The sequence below is a fragment of the Vanellus vanellus genome, assembly GCF_965231255.1.
Source record: "Vanellus vanellus genome assembly, chromosome: 6".
In the NCBI taxonomy this organism is placed as follows: domain Eukaryota; kingdom Metazoa; phylum Chordata; class Aves; order Charadriiformes; family Charadriidae; genus Vanellus; species Vanellus vanellus.
Window position 1 is genome coordinate 58,202,257 of NC_138911.1, and position 17,706 is coordinate 58,219,962.

The window sequence follows — 17,706 nt, forward strand, 5'->3', positions numbered from 1 at the left end:
CTTGAGTGTTGACCGTTTTTCACATGACTTCATGAGTTATTTTTCAGTGGGTATTCAGGACAATATGAAGTTTACAGTATAGATGATCAACTTATACAAACAAGCTGCTTTCCAAGAAAGACTTTGCAAGGACAGTACAGGAAAAACAGTCTTTGACATTTAACTATTGAGAAAAGCTTTTTGCTCCAAGCCTAGTGTATCATTGTTCTTTCTATCAAAGCTACCATGGAAAGAACAATTCAAACCATTCAAGCTGTCAGTAATCATAAGATGTTTGTGACAATTTAAAAAAAAAAAAAATTAACCAGAAATCAGCAAATTCTCTATTTACAAAAGCCATCAGGCCTGGCTGATTTTTCAAGTTAGCTCACAAAGAAAACGTTGTGCATCCAGAATAGATTTACATTCACCTGGAAGCACATAAGAAGCAAATGATTTCTATTCTGATCCTACAAAAGCATGTCTTAACTTGAGCATAAAGTGGAGAGACACTGAATGAATATTCTGAATTCTATATCACATAAGGAACACCAGATAATTGCACAAAGTGGCCCTTCCAGATAGGCATACCCCAACGAGGGAAAAGGAGAAAGTTGACTCGAAATAATCTAGAAATCCTCAAAATATAAAAGTTTATTTAGCTACAATATTAAAAAGTACAATATAAAGATATAAAACATAGAAACTCCATAATTAATTCACATGCTAAAAGGATTAACTGACCAGCCGTAAGGAGACTTCATTAAATTTATGGACATCTTGGCCTTAAAGGCTATTTCATCAAGCTTCAGACTTGAAATATGGAACAACCATTGCAGAGAACTTGCTCTCCCACATCACCATAACTAGGGGAAAAGAAAAAAAAAGAAAAAAGGGAAAACCAAAAGAAACTAAGTCAGTGTGTCTGCTGTTTCTGGGACATAACAAAGAATGCCATCCTACACGAACATCCCAAAGAATGCCATTATCAACTGTAAACACAGGACTCCTACACAGCACACTCTTTATATCACTTTCTTTATATCATACAACTACTAACAATGATGGCAAAAACTTAAGGTTACTCCTTGAGAGCGTATTCATTTATCACTGGCCAGCACACTATATTGCTGGCAGGAAAGCAGGAGGAATTTTTTCTTCCTAGAACATTTAAATAAGAAGCTAAATTAGACTTGTACTAAGACTGATTAGATTACTTCACACAAGCATTTTTTCCCCCATGTTTCAGACAGCTTTACTGCTGCTAAAGCAACACGAGAAGAGTTTAAGTCCTTCACGTGGATGAGCTAGATACCTGTTGGGATTTCATATGCTACAGCCAATTTTTAGGGCACGTATAACTAAAACAAGTTTAAGAATTCAAAAGGCACTTACTCAACGGTGGAGCACGAAGAACAGGTAACCGCGTTACAGCAGCTGCAGAGCCTGCTGCAGTTCTGACAGACAAACTGGTCGCACTGCGCACACGCTTCCTTGACACCAGCAGTTCTGACACACGAGGAACAGGCTTTGGAAACTCCCACGGGCGGAGCCGCTAGGAAAAAGACGCAATTCAGAAGAACAAAACTTTACAGCAAAGCAGAGAGAGCAGCTGGAAGTTCCGAGAGCTGCCGAGCGTGGCTGTCTCCGCTCGGCATCACAGCCACAGGTGGCAGCAGGGGCTGCTCCCGCCGCAGAGCTTTGCTGGCTCCGTTTGCGTTCAGTGGCAAGACCGCTAAGAGGCTGTCGAGCGGACTGTATGTGCAACGGTTTCTAAAACCGTCAGTGAAGCTCAAATCTAACGTTTCCTTTAAATAAAAGAAAATAAATAACTACGAAGGGGCACGCACCACACCCCCCTCACCCCCCCCAAAGGGTGCCCGGAGGGCAGACCCGCAGCCCGCCTCCCGCAGCAGCCGGACGCCCGCCGGCGCCGGGGCCACTCACCCTTCTCCGCGGCGACGGGCCGCCTCAGCAGCTTCCCGTCGTGGCCGATGAGCAGCTGCCCGCTCCAGCGGCGCCCGGCGCTGCCGTCCTGGGCCTCCCCGCCGGGCTCCGGCGAGCGGCTGACGGCGCAGGTGGCGGCGGCGGGGCTGGCGGGCCAGGCGCCCTCCATGTACGCCTGCGCCCCTCTGAAGAGCAGCCGCCGGGTCCTCTCTGCCGGTGGGAGAGGAGAGGAGAGGAGAGGAGAGTTAGGGGCGGTTTCCCCCATCGCCGCCGCCAGGCCCGGAGCGGCCGCCAAAGCGGCTGGGGGAACAGGCCGGGGCCAGGCGGGGCAGGCGGCTCCGACGCTTCCCTCCCCCCCCTCACCAAAGATCTCCCGGCGGTACTCCTCGCCCCGCACGCCGCGGCTCAGCTCCCGCAGCCCCACGCGGGTTTTCAGCTGGAGCGGGGCCGCCTCCCCGAAGGGGCAGGAGCGCTTCGGCATGGCGGGCCCGGCCAGGCCAGGCCAGGCGCCGCCTACCATCACAGCCCGCGGCGGCGGCGGCGGCGGGAGGAAGCGTGAGGGCGATGGGCGGGGCGGGCCATAGCGGCCTCGCCTCTGGCCCGGCCCCGGGGAACCCTCCCCTCCCCGCCCCAGCCTGAAGTATTTCGGAGCCGGGACGCCTCGGTTCGTGTCTGGGAAGCGATCGCTTGGTCTGCGGGGACGTCTGGCTGTCCGCCGCGCCCCGAGGGCCCGCTGCCCTCCTCTCGCCCCTCATGGGGCGCACGGCCGGCCCTGCCGCCCCTCACCCGCCCCGCCGGCTGGAGGGCGTTTCCTCCGGGCGACCGGGCCTCGGTTGTTCAGAACCCGGCAAGACGAAGCAAAACGAGGTTATTTTGTCACTAAACCCTCTTTCCCCGTTAGCCGTTTCGGGCCCATCTTTCTTTCTGCCAGCCCTGCGTGGGTTGGGCATGTTTCTGTTCAGGCTGAGGTAGTTCTTCCTAAAAAATTAAACTGCCTGCCAGCGCTTCAGCTGTCCGCATGCTGTAGAACCAAAGGAAATCTGCACAAGGGCAAGGATTCACTTTAAAACAAACAAACAAACAAACAAAAAACCCAACAAGGAGGCCGGAGAACCTCCTCTGGCCGAGGGAGCTCCCCAGCACCTGCCCACAGCGGGAGGGTGCTCAGCAGTCATGGCGCTCAGGGGGGTTTCGGGGACTGATCCCCAGTTTCAGCGAAATCACAGAGCTCCCAGAGTCTCTCTGCTGTCACTGTGTGACAGGCCGTTACTGCAATTAACTTCCTGTTTATAGGTAAGCTGTCAAGGGCAGCCTAGGTATGGTTTCATGGGTTAAGAGAGTCAGTTTCAATTCCCAGTAGCCCTTGGACTGGTTACTCTGTATATTTTGAAAATACATTGTTTTCCTCAGGGCAAACGACCTTTAAAACTGCTGGTGGGTGTTCCCGGCACAGTGTTTTGTGTCATTTGAAGAACGTAAACAATCAGGACTGTTGTATTTCTTCCAGAGAGGTTTCTGAATTGAAACCTTCACCCACACGCGTGCTAGGGTTCTGGACAAAATCACAACCGAGTATAGGAGTGATTTTTCCATCAATGAACACCAAAACCATGCTTCCACTGGCTGCTGATCTACTACTGGTTTGCAGGTACAACCACGCTGATTTAATACAAATTAATGTGTTTATTTGTTTTTGTTTTCCCTGTAAAGCAGATCATCCCAGCCTTGTGTTCTGTGGGGCGGAAGCTGCAGTTGTAATGCACAGTGATTCACAAAAGTCTCTTCGGAGCTGCAAAGTCTGACTCCTGCCACACTTTCTTTAGCTGTGGTTTTCTACTTTGGCTTTTTCTGCATGTACTCAAAACACGTGCTTAAAGACGTTCAGTAGACAGTTTTCCACTGCACACTGAAAACTCGTGGTCTTTTCTTTCTCTCTAAGGAAATTTCTTTGTAAATATTCACTAGACAGGCACTCAGGCTTCCCTGAGTCTCACTAGGGAATATGGAGCCCTGTCAAGATAGAGGGCAGCAGATCACACGTTTTCATCAAGATGGCACAGGCTAAGTGTGAATGGAACTCTATTGTCTGAGAACTGGGTGAAATACAAAGAAAAAAGTTAAAAGCGCTGTTCAGCTTGTGAAGAAAGAGTGCTCTGAAATGCTGATCTCAGAATATGAAGTAAATTTTAAAGTCAGCGGCATGTGCTGCAGCCGTGCCTCTGGTGCTGTCATTAAAGGGTAAATTTAAGGGCGCTTTCCCTGTGGGCTGATTACATTTGACACATGCCACTGCCACCCCACTGCAGGGCAGATGTAGATATCTGCTGCTGCAGCTATCTGAGTCAGCCTCAGGTGGTGACATCTCCTAATTGCTTCGCAAGCCTCAGCCTTAACAACATCTGTTACCAATCAGTTATTTCCTATTTGTAAGCTATAAAGGTAAAATAACTCTGTTTGGTCTGTATCAATGCACCTTAGCACCCTACAGGGAGGGAACTGGTTCATCACCCGGTCTGTTGACTTGTTACCCAATTGAATGATTCTGAGTGTTTCGTTAATTTCATAGCAGTGAGCCTTGAGGAAGATCCACTGATGATTTGGAAGTAGAAGAAAGGCTGTGATCTGATCTGGCAAAACTTGCTGGCATTGAGCGCTCATGAAAATTAATGCTGACGATTTCACAGGTTAGGTAATGAGATTGTGTATTACATTATGCAGCTTCTGAATAGGAAAAAGCAACCCAAATGAATCCCAAACCACTAATGGTAATTGTGAAAGACAACTATTTTGGTTTATCCTTGAAAATGTGTTTGTGAAAAAAAGCAGAGAATAAAAAAATAGCCTTTTTCTTGCTACTTTGCTTCTCCTTGCCTGTGTGAATATTACAAATTGCCTGGTTGATAGCTTTGTCACTTACAGAACAAAGAAAAATTGCATTTCATTTTTTCCCAATAGTTTCCATTTCCAGTAAGCAAACTTAAAGAGCAAAATGGACTGGACTATGCTTGCTAAGTCTGTCTCTCCTAATATTCTATTTCTACCTGTGCTTCAAGAAAGTCAGGACAGACACAGAAGGACCCTGGTCATAGTTCACCTTCATTGCTTCTAGCATTTTAGCATTCAGAAATTTTCTGAGCCAAAGTTTCCGTCTGGATCTTAACGTTTAATAGCTGTCAGTAGGCCCGCTCTTCAGTAATTTCTCCAGTTCCCTTCTCAAAACTGGTAACATTTAATTTCTTATTTTGTCTAGCAAGGTCTACAACTTAGCAATATATTATTTAAAAAAAAAAAAAAAGAAGCTTCTTCAGGTTTGTTTTCAGTTTACCACCTGTTAATTTCATTAGGTGTCCGGTTTTATAAAAAAGAAAAAGTGAATAATCATTCCCTGTTGACTCTCCATAAGATCCATGACTATAAAGATGTCTGCCCTATCATCTTCCTTCAGCTTTTATCCAAGCCAAAATATTTTGTCACTTTGAAGGACTGCTTTGCAGTGTGTCCCAACCCACATCACCTGTGCCACATCCCGGTGCACATCCCGGGAAGACTCAAATGTGCACTGTTGCTCTCGAAGGGCTGCATGGTAAAGGAGGGAGGGAGCCCCAGGGTGCCCCAAGATCACCTCTGCTCTGGGCAGCAGGGGACTAGGTGGCCAAGTGCACCCGACATACCTAAGCTGTGGGGTACAGACAGCCTCAGATGTCCTCTTCCGTACCTCTCATACTTCCTAATGTCCTGCCTGAGCCTGGGTGTCCAGTGCGCCAGCTGCGAGCATGCTATGCACCCGGACAGCATAAATCTTAAGTTGTCTTCTTGGTCCCTTCCCCAATAATTCCTAACATCTGATTTGTCGTTTTGATTACTGCTGAAGTACCAAACTGGTGCTTTCAGGGGAATATTCATAAATGGCTCGCAGCATCACTCCCCTGAGTGCTAATCACTTCATTCAGAACCCATCACTCCATGTATATAACGGAGGTTATTTCCCCCCCCATGTGTTACTGCGTACTTACTGTCACTGCCAATTTATTGCGTGTTTGGTATAGTGAGAGCCTAGAAAATACACAGCTGTAGCTCTTCCCACTTGGCTTTTAGACTGGGCTTTTAACAAGAACGCAGCAAGCACTGGTACCTCACTGCTCATCTCCCTTCCTCAGAGTACACACATTGAATTGCCAGAACCTTCCTCAGGTTTACTGATACACAGTCCTCAGGATCCAACCGATCCCTTTGTAAACATTGGTATAAAATTCCTTTTGCGCTGAGAAAAATTTAATTAAATATATCACATTCAGACCTGAACTACAAATAGATTCTGCCTACAGAATGTATAGATTTAGATTTTAAATACTCCAGTAAGCAACAACAGATTTTAAGATTTTTGTTTCTGATCCATCTGTAAGACAGTCATGATAAATGTTTACCTGTCAGCCAATGCTTCCAACTACTCCAAAATATAATTAGAAATTAACAGGCAGACAGAAATAAAAATCACAGACAGTGTAAATCACGGACATCACAAACTGAGACTGGAGGCTTTCTTAAAAGGAAAAGAACTTACAAAGTTGGAAAAGAGCAAATTGAGGAAAAATCCGCCTTCTGTTTTATGCAGGGTCAGACAAAATAGCCACATTAGCTGATTTGTCTTTGTGAAGCTAATTATTCATCAGCCTTATTTCTTCCTGTGGCAAGCAACCTTTATCCATTTACTGTAACAAGTGTTCCATTTGAGGAACAGGTGGCAGATAAATAGCAATCCAGGAGATTATATTAGCTTTTAAACTGTTCCAAATGCCTAATAGTAGGTTCTAGGCATTAGAGGACCTTAAAAATACATTATCCTTCTCTTTAAACTCAGGAGTTTCCTTAATGATTCCTCTCAGTTTGTACAGGTATAAAAAGAACGTATTTTGGCCAACTCGCTGGTTCTTTTCTAATGTCTTAATGTAAACCACTGAAAGCAATATTCTGGAAATTCTTTTAAGTGGAATATATGTTATAGTAGCTGATGTAGTTGGCCGCGTGCCAGCACGCAGCCTGCGTTGTGTTGGCCGGAGTATCGGGGTGCCCACACGTCCTCTGTCAGGAGCGAAGCAAAGCACCGCGCCCCATGCGCTCGGTCCTGACGCACTCTTCTTTCTGTGCTCTGCAATATGGATTCAAAGATAAAGAAAAACAACAAACCAACAGACCCTCCTTGAATAAATCTGCTTTTACTCGAGTAGCTGGGGGCTGTTTCCTATCTTCTGTACCCTTTTCTTTTCGTATTGTATCATAGTACGTCGGTGTTAACAAACAACATGTTTACAACTCGGATCAAAGGTCTACACACCGTTCAGACGTTATCTGTTCGCAAGTACATGTCATTTTACTATGACTCGTTAGCAACAGGGTTCGTGTCCTCATCTTGATGAGTTGATTCGTGCATCAAAAAACGTTTGTTAAGCCAGTGATATGCGGGATTAAGGGCTGGCTCTTGAAGTATGCTGCCATTAAGCCAAGGTTCTGCCGTCTTGGCACGGCAGCCAGCGCTCGCTCTTAAATTAGCATGGTGTGGTTGAATCTCGTAGTGTGTTACTGTTCTGCCAGCTATGGGATACACCGGTTCTCCTCAGGAGATCGAAGTACTCGAAGGTCCCACTCACACTAGAGGGCACTCTCAAGACTATAAACTGTTATTGCTGTTGTGAAGATGTTACGGTTCTGCTGACAGCGATGTGCCCGGTTTGCAAAAAGGCTGCTTTCACCAAGGTTTTTTTGGTGGTGGTTGTTTCAAATAATTCTTTAAATCTCGGTCCAAATGGTGCTATTCCATTATTTTTTTTTTACCTGGGAGAGGCTACGGGAACCTCTGCCCTCTCACGAGTCCCACACAGTACAAAACATCCTCTCCCTTACAGAGCATGGGAAGGGCTCAGCAAAACCTTCTCCCTCTCCACTGCAGCTGCATCAGCCCTGGTCTTGTTATTTTGTTGGGGAAAGAAATCCTTGCTCCGAGACAGCTTTGTATGTTATGCCTTGCAATTAGCTGGAATAACCCTGCGTGTGTCCGTTCAGCTCGAAGGGACTACGTCAGCGCATGCTGGCGAAGAACCCGTCTCTCTGCATTCACCACGTCCAACAAATGGTTCTCCAGCAGCAGCCCACAAAGTGTGTTTATTTTAAATATGTGTGGCTGTATTTTCAATCCTGGATAGAGGAGATCTCTGTCCAGAAAAACAGAAGCTGCACAGAGTCAAAGCAAGTCCCTGGACATTGCCAGGATAACATGCCACTGCTACAGGGTCCATCACTAGGGCTAATGTGGAAATTTTCTTAGTAGAGCCTTTTTGGTTGAAATCTGTTTACACTGGGAAGTCTTGAAGGCTCATTCTATCTCTGTGCTCTCTGCTGAGCGGTTCCCATGAGTGGTGCGATATAAGCCATAAAAGTAATGTTCAGTCCTAGGCCTACCATCCAGGGTGCCAATTAATGGAACCAGACTTTTTTTTTTGTGCTGCTGACACGTTTCCCCTGGATAGAAGTCATCAATACATTTTGCATAGGGCTCAGACTTCCATCAGTACCAGCTTTGGTATTTTAATTATGAAGTCTGATGCAAATCGATCTCTAATAGACAAAATGTCTTACCCCATTTGTAATGCCCTAACTAGCAAACTTCTTTTTTTTTTTTTTCCGCTTGACCGCTTTTTCATGTATATTAAAATGCATTATAACTTATTCTATATATTTATGCTCAGTGCGTTCCTGCCATGTATATGCATTCATCTTTTTTCTTTCTTTTTTTCTGCATAAGAATTTCAGAGAAGATATTGGTGTGACACAACTGTATCTTCTTTTCTTCCGCTGTATCTTTCCCGTCTGCAAGATTTGGAACCTCCAGATTGATGGTGAAGGTGTTCAGCATTGCCTGTTTCTAATACTGATTCTTTATCAGTACCTAAACTCTAGGAAGGACTACCTATACGTACAAATATATCATCACTGAAACTGGTGCAAATATAAAACTGCAATATTGGCATTGAATAACTGACTGAATAACAGAGCAGGGTAGCCTGACATTCCTCCTTGCTCTTCAAAATTCACAGCTCTCCAGTGTTTGTCCCAGACACTGCTTGTTCTTTTGGCCAAGTTCATCATCCAGCACATGAGGTTGCTGCTGGTTTATTCCAGCTTCAGTTCTTTCGGCAAAGTTGGATATTCTTCTTTTGTCCAGTGCCTTATTTATTACACTACACAATATAGGCAAGTAGAGATCACTGAAGGTGTATTCTTGTTTTGTCTGCAGAATGTGTATACTTAAAATCAGGGGACCAAATCCTCAGGAAATGGGTCTGATGTCTTAGTTACCTTTTCCAGTAATCTTCTTTAGAAGCTATAGATAGAAACTTAATGCTGTTTCAGAATGGCAAGGCAAACCTTTTGTGAACTTACTCAGTAAATGTCTCCAAACTGCATTTTATCTCACATAGACATGATTATGGCCCCATTGGTACAGACATAAATAGCATTCCTGAATTCTGAAAGAATGGGTCTATGCAATTGCAAGGCAGGAAGAAATGTTTCTAATAATCTTTCAAGTTGAGAGTGGTATTGTATTATCTGAGAAGTGAAAATGTAACACCTTTAAAGGAGGCAGTGAAAAAATTACGCTGACAAGCAGAGGGTTAATAGCCCAGACTCAGTAGTTTGCAAGACTGGCAATGTTTTCAATGAAAGGCTCACTAAAAACACGGGGGTAAATGCAAAATGGGATAAAATGCAAAATGGACTTAAAAATAGATGAGTCCTGAGTATCTTGGGTAATAGCTGATTTTACGGACAAAGGAAATGCAGTGGTTATAATCTATTTAGACTTCATTAAGCATTTGATACAGAACCATAAAGAGAATAATTTATTATTAGTTAGGGATTAGTATAAAGTGAACAAAGAACTGGATGAGGAGAGATGGAATGGCTGACGTCCAAAAGCTGTGTCTGTATTAGCAAGCAGTACAGTCCCACAGGAACAAATATGCAGAGCAGTGGGTGCTCAGACTGTATATCCACACTGTAGGTGGAGGGTTTCTTCTAATCAGTTCTTGTGCGGCCCCATGGACCAAGATCTGCTCAGCATCTGGAGCATAGCGGGGGCGCTACTGGAGAGCTGCACTTGTGCAGCTTCAATGGAAAGGAACCCAGTTTCCATGCTGAGTGCACTACTTCATAGTGCACACCAAAGCGTGGAACAGCGATAACAGTCATTGCAGAACAGGATGAAGCCACCACAAGGGCACAGCCTCAGCGGCTGGAACAAGTGAAGCAGAAGACTGGAGTACAAAATGCAAAGTTCAAAATTTCAACTGCATTGCTTATTTTTGATTCTATAGAACGCTAACTAAGCAGTAAAGTTGTAATTGTAGAACTGATATACATGTGACCATGCACTGGGACTGTAGCTAGTCTTAACTGTAGCAAGGCAGGTTCTTGAAACCAGAATGTCACATCATCTCCCCAATTCTCCTTTTGTTCTTCACCCATTTATTAAGGACACAAGCCATTACAATGGACGCCAGTGGACATTTAGCATGAATCAGTGGTACTACTCACCAACACAAGTAACGGGATCTAAATCCCTCCATCTCCTGGCCATTATCCCCCCAGTATATCCCAGTAGGCCATGTGCTTTATTCAAGATGCAAGTGCGTCATTGGCTCATATTCACCCTGGCCTCTGCTATAAACCTCAGGTCCTTTTTAGCAGAGCTTCCCAGCCTGTACTGAGAAATGGGGAATGCGCTTCTTGCTGCGCTTCTTTCTGAGCTTCATGAGCTTTTTGTTGCCCAGTCCTCCAGCTTATCAAGGTCTTTGCCATTTGTTGTCAGCCACTCCTGAATTCAGAACTCATCAAAGGACAGGTTTCCATTCACGGCAGAGTGCTGCACTGCTTTAAAAATCTCAGTGGTTAACATAACTAAATACAATAGGTTTGTAACTGGGAGTTTCCTCTTCAGAAGCTAAAAACATGAAACCTTTTTTATGGTAGTGACTGGTAATGCACTGGAATTAACAAGTTTGTCATTTTGTCAGGCTCACCAAAGGTTGACTCCAGCACCCGTTATATGGGACCTTCTCCATTTACAGGCCAGCTGGGCTTCCACAAACCTCAGCGCCAAAAGCCGCTTCCACACATTGGAGGAATTAGGCCCAATTAGCATTAAAAGTTTTATCTGACAAAGGGGAAGATGAAGATGGACAGTGCCACCTCCACTGTAGGGGCACATATAGCTGACTGCATTCTGCAGTCCTTAAGAAACACTTCTCCAGCGCTTCTGCCCAGGGTGTTTTAAGGATTTCAGCAACAACACAAACTGTCTGAAGTGCTCTGCCACCTATCAAGCACTGTAAAGGTATCTCCTGAAACCCGACACTGTTGTCTGAGGCACTATTTACAGGCCTCTAATGTACACTCTGGGGTATGTACTCATCTTCTAAAAGGTAGCGCCTGTCAGACAGGTACGTTATCTCAAGGCTGCGAAAACGTTCAAATACCAGAGTTATTTTTTTCCTGACAAAGACATTTCCTTGCCAAAGACATTTTTGTAGACAGTGTTAAAATTTTTACTATTTGCAACCACTGAAAAATGCAGCTACTGGCCCAAATTTTTTACATTAAAGGAAGATATAAAGTGTACGTGCTTACAGAAGATCTTCTTTGCTGGTATGTGTTTTTTTTTTTTTTTTTTCTTACAGACTCAGGCTGATGGGCAAATAGTTAATGCAGTCTCTACTCCAGAAATGTACAGATATTAATAACACATGAAGTTATTTTAGAACAACTAGTTTCCTGTAAGTATATGATTAAAAGGCAAAATCTTGAAATCCTTATTTAGATTTGACCTCTTTAACGCCTCACTCAATGGCTGACATCTACATGGATAATTTGTTCCCTTTAAATTTGAGCAATATGCAAGGGTTCAGCCAGCCCCAATCGAGAGCAGAAGGCGCTCCTTATCAAAGCTTCTTTGTGATGGACCTGTGATTTGGGAAGGAATGAACCCGCTTCGTACCTCCCCGAAGCAGGCTGTACACCACCAGCCCGCACACGCCGTGAATCCCACGCAGTACTGTGACACTCGAGCAGGCTCCACGCCTCGGGCACCCTCTCTTTCCTTGGCAACACGAATCTAATAAAGGCACGAAACCAGCACTAACAAACTCACTTAAATTAGTAGCCAACAAATCCACAGGCTGCTCCCTCGATAGAGTGCCTATGCCACAACCAGGGACTCCTTCTGAAGAGAAGATAGCTGGAGCTGGATTTTCTTTTTTGCCTGATGCCCAGTGAAAAGGGTGGTGTCAGCTCATCCTTTTTGCAGACACCCAGCACTTGAAACCAGCTCTCTGATGGACAGGAAACGTTACTGGAAAGGAAACTGGGCCACTTCCACAAGGAATAAGGAGTGGGCGAGAGCTTGACCCCACGTAAAGTATTACTACAAGAGAGCGGGGGCAGGAAAGTCAGCTGTTAATCGCAGCTCTCCACAGACAAGATGGTCACATTGCGCCCATTTTTACTGGGCTGAGAGGGAAGAAACAAGATAGACAGTCTTAAGACTCAGGTCTCCAGCTGACAAACAACAGATAGACCAGTAAAAAAACAGACTGTTTTCCCGGTGGGTAATTTCAGCAAAGTAAGACTCCCTTAGTTTTGGGTTGGTCGTTGGTTTTGGGCATTGCCAGCGTCACGTGGTACTAGATGAAACTGCTTCAAATGCATTGGCTCCCAAAGACCATTCTATGTGAATTTATATATATAACAAAGACAAAGGAAATGAAGAAACATAAGTTAATTAGCAGAGCAGTTGTCATACAGCTCTCGGTCATTACCCAGAACTGGGCACTAACCTGCTGTCATTTACTGGACAGGTGACTCACCCGCTGTTCCAGGCTTCTAGAATGGATGAGAAAAAGCAGGATTTCTATAAAGGCTTCCGAAAGCCCTAACAGTACCGGCCTGAAGCCCTCCCACATTTCAGAGGTGATAACTTCATTATCTGAATCAGTATCTACCTTTCCTTTCGAGCACAGTGCTGTTGATAAATAGCTATATGGAGTTCACGTCTGTTGTCCCGAGCCAGCTGCTATGGCAGGAATATTTTTGCATCAATTAGAAAAATATATTTTTTCTTCATAAAACCATTGCTGACTCAGGTGAGCGAACTAAAGATCACTAACCGTGAATCCCTATGGTAAAGGTGGATCCCTGCTCAGTTTGTAAATGGGGAAGCGTGACAAAGTTTACAGAATACATAAAAATGGCCAAACACTGAGAACCTGGAGATTGGAAGAAAATACTCATTCATTCAGTAATGCTGCTAGTTATTTTTTAAAATACATAAAATATCGAACCAGGTTTTTGTATGAAGTGTATTGTGTTAAAAAAAATATATATGAGATAAATAGAGACCAAGCACTGTTACTTTAAGTTGTTTTTAATATGTCTTTCAGGACAAGATAAACAGGTGTGAATCCAAAACTCATCTGAAAAAATCTGCATAAGGTGTAAGTGTAATTTGCACATTACTATGGAAATGCCTAATTTTCTTTCCTTTTATAAAGTGCATTATGCCAGAACTGTAAGACCATATATAGCCAAATTAAAAATTACAAAAGCTTCAAAATTCTATACTGCGTGTTGTTAGGAAGCATACACCTGACTACGAAGGCCATATTGTAAAGGTAAGTGTGAGAAAATATGTCAAACACATTAATGTGCACGAGTGAATCGGTAATTGCTACTTTTAAAAAACTGTAATCTTTACCACAAATTATGCCATTTTGGTAGATGTTTACCCTTATTCTTCCATCCAGATATCTAACAGGATGAGGCATCAACCAGTTTTAGTCATCATTATTGCATTTGGCTGGGGAGAAAGAAGAAATTAAATTCATCACAGTGATTGTTATTAAAATGAAATTCCAAACAATACAAAATAATACACATGGGAAACAGCCAAAATGAAAGCAAATTTACATAAAAATGTTCTTATTAAGCATTGTGTCACTCGGTAGATTAAAGAGCTTTTCGATAAAAACCTGAATTTATTCACATTTAACTCAATGACCACACATGAAATTCAATAGGAGTAGAATTTTCACTTAAAAAATCCATGCTATGAAATGAAATGCATGGTATTATTGTACAGTAACAGAGCAAGTCACGGGATAATTGCCTATTACATCATGCACATTAACAACATCACTGGGTTTCTGATGAATGCCTGAATGCAAAGACAGGCAACGGGGATCTTGGAGACTTAATGGAAAAATTACTTCATGGAAAATAAAAAGATTAGGTGAACAGGAGAAAGCAATCCTGTGAAAATTAAGCTATAAAACCTATTTTTTTTCAATATGCCAAATACTTCATTTAGAGTTCACCATTGAATCCAATGCCACTCTGCGCACCGAGTGGCTTCTCAGTCATTGTGGACTTTGCCTATAAATCAACCAAAGCTTAAATACAGTGGCCATCCCCTAACACAAATGCATTGATGAAGATGGGGCCAAGAAAAGGAACAGGTCTAGATCATCCAAGTAAGCAACTGTCACAAGGTTAAGTCATGTGAAAACAAAACTTAATTACCGTATCTCCAAGCATCTTTATGCTTAAATAGCCTCATGTAAATGAGGCACATTTCACAGTGCTTGTAATAATTAGCACTTACAAAGCACCTTTCAGAAGTGCTTCGCAAACATTAAATAAGGTCAGAAATCTCATTGCTGTTTCATTAGAACACCCATAAATATGACGGGGAGAGGTTCCTCATCAATGTCAGAGCAAGGACTGCAGGGCTCGACCCAGAGACCTCCAAAAAACTGTAAAAAGAGGTGAGGATGTATTCCGAATTGCCATTTCGCAGATTGCAAAAATAGTAGCAGGGAGATTAAACAGCTTGTCAAAGATTGACAAAGGAGTTGTAGCTGAATTAAGGATTCACGGCTTTGGGCTCTTTTTCTTTTTTTTTTTTTTTTTTTAGATATACAGCGTATTTGCTTGTGGCACGAAGCCACAGTCTGCGATGAACTGGGGTATGAAGAGACTGCACTGCAGCTGGAGGGTGTAAGAACTCTGCCTGACAAGCAGCAATACATCCGTAAACAGTTAAATTTAGTGCCTGTTATGTGCATGTACCGGTACTTTTGTAATTGCTTCTTGACACAAATGGGTTGGAACATTAAATGTTATTTAATATTGAGTGAGAAAAGACAAAGGGGATGACCATGACACAAGATACTGTGGATAGGTTTTTCTTTTTCCCCATCTCTGATGCAAACAATATCATCGTTTTATATCCTTGGCGTTATCACCTCAGAAAGGGCTATTTTCACACACTACATAATGGCATTACTGGGGTTGTGATGCCATTTCCACAGCCCCTGGGAATGATACAAAAATATTGTTATAGCTCTCGGACGTATATAGAAAAGGAACACTCACCTGGAAAATTCCACAGTTACGGAATAACTCCATTTCTAGTGTATTCTTTTTAATCTACAAGAGGTAGGCCTTTTTTGAGAGCTCTGGAAGTAGAACCACTATAAATAAGATCCTCAAAGAAATCGTAGAATGGTTTAGGTTAAAAGGGACCTTAAAGATCACCTAGTTCCAACCCGCCTGCCACGAGCAGGGACACCTTCCACTAGACCACATCCAAGTGTATTCTTGAGGATTCTGGGACCTCTCCATGGCTTCTACGTGTCCCAGCCCTGGCTGCCACATGTCATCCCCTTCTATAAATAAGCATTACACTTTGCTGAGGAAGGTCAAAATACGTGAGGGGTGTAAATACTGCAGCAGTCATCATTAAGTCATGCATTGATTTATTCTTGGACACCTAGGAGCTGTGGAAGCGAGTGTGCCTTATGGAGCTGCAAGTCCCAAGTTCCTCAACAGATAACTACAGTAAAACTTTGGAACTTACAATCCCTGCATTAGCAGGAAGAAATGTCTTAGGTTCACTGAGAAAACACGGCGTGCTGTCTCGGCTCCGCTCTCTCCCCATGTGTTTTGTACCCTGAGGACTCTCTTCCTTCCACCTTCGCTCACTCCTTCCCTACTACATAACATAAAGACTGCACATCTGACAGTCTCCACAGGGATTGTCTGTTAGTACACAGGATACTCGAAAGCATTATTAGACAGGTCAACTTCCTCCAGTTTGGCCCCTCTACAGATGTTATCTCAGTTACTAGAATAGGCTCTGTGATAAAAATATTTTAGCTGCTCCCCACTGATTTTAGTGGGCTACTAAAAAATCCTTATATAAAAATTATAGACAATTGTGTTTGCTTTGCGCTGTCAAAAATACCTACCTAACTTTACTGTATTTTAGAAACTGAAAATCTGTATAACCAATTTAAGTACACGGTATCTGTCTTATTACCGCCAACCCAGATAGATAGATATTTTAACATCTAAAGTTGAAGAACAAATCCGAGCTTCACAATTCTAAAGTTACCCAGTAACTACTGGAAAAGGCTTAATATTGGTTTCAGCAAGAAGAAATAACTCTATATGGATGTAAGATACTTCAAAATAAAAACTTGGCTCAAATTTTAAAAATATATTTTACCCTTATTTTGTTAAGAATACTTTTTAGATTTATTTTTTTTATGATGGCCACCAAGGAGATTTTACACTGAATTTACTGAGAACTCAGAGATAAATAAAATGTAACAATACAGAATATATGTTTTGTTTCTATTCAATTCCTAGAAAAACATGTTGGTTTTAAATAGCATCTCCATTTAAAGAGGAAGCAGTAAGGAACAGACGAATGCTAAATCGTGCTTCTCATCACTGAAGTTCTTCATTTGTTTAAAATAGCTGGATCATCTTGTTTAAAATAGCTGGATCATCGACTCTCTTGATTTTCCAACTCCGACCCATTTAACTAGGGAGGAAAACACATCTATTAGAACAAAGTGAGAGTAAATATAATAATCAATTAATTGGAATAATTTTTAGCTTTCATCACGCTTCACAACAAGCTGGCCAACTTTGTGAACCAGAGAAAAAAAACTAAGGGGAGCTTTATTTACATATCCCATCTCCCACATCTGTGTCCATGACCACACACAGGCCATTCACTGAGTTTCAGGCTCTGCTATCACGTGCTTCCTAATCCATGAACAATACTGGAATTCCTATAGTCGAAACTGGCTCACGCTCCCCAAATGTGACCTTTGAGGTGCTTTATGGAAAACAAAATCACACATGCCAGTTTTCTAAATTTGCTCCTGTGGAACTTCCCTTCCAAACTCCGCCATTCATGCCATACCTAGCTCTTGGCACCTCCGGAGCTCTAACAATTAGATTTTAAGAAAACCGGATAGCTTAACCCTTGAAGACTGATCGTGTTAAGATTCTCAGTTTTTCCAAGTGGCAGAATTGGGCTAAACCATTCATTATGCGACACATCTCCTTATATGGGTAAGTGTGGAACAGAGAAAAAGAAAGAAAAAAAGAGCAGTCTATGTTCAAACAGGGATGCAGTGCAGGAAGTAAACCGAAAAGAAGGGAGAAAGGGAGGACGTTAACCTAAGTACACACTGAAGCATGGTGCAGTAATCCCGAAGTTTTCAATGGCAGAAGGCGGCAGTTTGCCAAGAACAATAAACGTTTATCTTTCCTCTGGTTAAATCCTTGTCAGCAGCAGCTTGGAGCTCTCTGCAGCACTGCAGACCTGCCCGCAGAACACCACCCTCTGCTGCTTCTCAGCAAGCTGTCACTTAC

General features: G+C 43.1%; 2 protein-coding genes across 2 annotated transcripts in view; both read right to left on the minus strand.

The window, feature by feature from the left end:
* Positions 1 to 615: 615 nt before the first annotated feature.
* On the minus strand, positions 616 to 2,463 carry SIVA1 (SIVA1 apoptosis inducing factor). Its single transcript, XM_082485523.1, has 4 exons — positions 2,290 to 2,463; positions 1,927 to 2,136; positions 1,375 to 1,534; positions 616 to 845 (listed from the first exon to the last, which is right to left on the minus strand). Exons 1-4 carry the CDS (start codon positions 2,444 to 2,446, stop codon positions 788 to 790), a joined length of 585 nt encoding a protein of 194 aa, XP_082341649.1. The 5' UTR covers positions 2,447 to 2,463; the 3' UTR covers positions 616 to 787.
* Positions 2,464 to 13,915: 11,452 nt separating this feature from the next.
* ADSS1 (adenylosuccinate synthase 1) overlaps positions 13,916 to 17,706 on the minus strand; it is a 30,260-nt gene continuing 26,469 nt past the window's right edge. The window contains exon 13 of the mRNA XM_082484773.1: positions 13,916 to 16,864. Coding sequence (XP_082340899.1) covers positions 16,812 to 16,864 — 53 coding nt within the window. The 3' untranslated portion in view covers positions 13,916 to 16,811. The remainder of the gene's footprint in view (positions 16,865 to 17,706) is intronic.

Coding starts and splice junctions, on each gene's coding strand:
- SIVA1 (XM_082485523.1), bottom strand. CDS start 2,446: ATGGTAGGCGGCGCCTGGCCTGGCCTGGCCGGGCCCGCCATGCCGAAG. Junction 2,137..2,289: donor GTACCGCCGGGAGATCTTTG/GTGAGGGGGGGG, acceptor TCCCACCGGCAG/AGAGGACCCGGCGGCTGCTC. Junction 846..1,374: donor TCTTCGTGCTCCACCGTTGA/GTAAGTGCCTTT, acceptor CTTTTCCCCTAG/TTATGGTGATGTGGGAGAGC.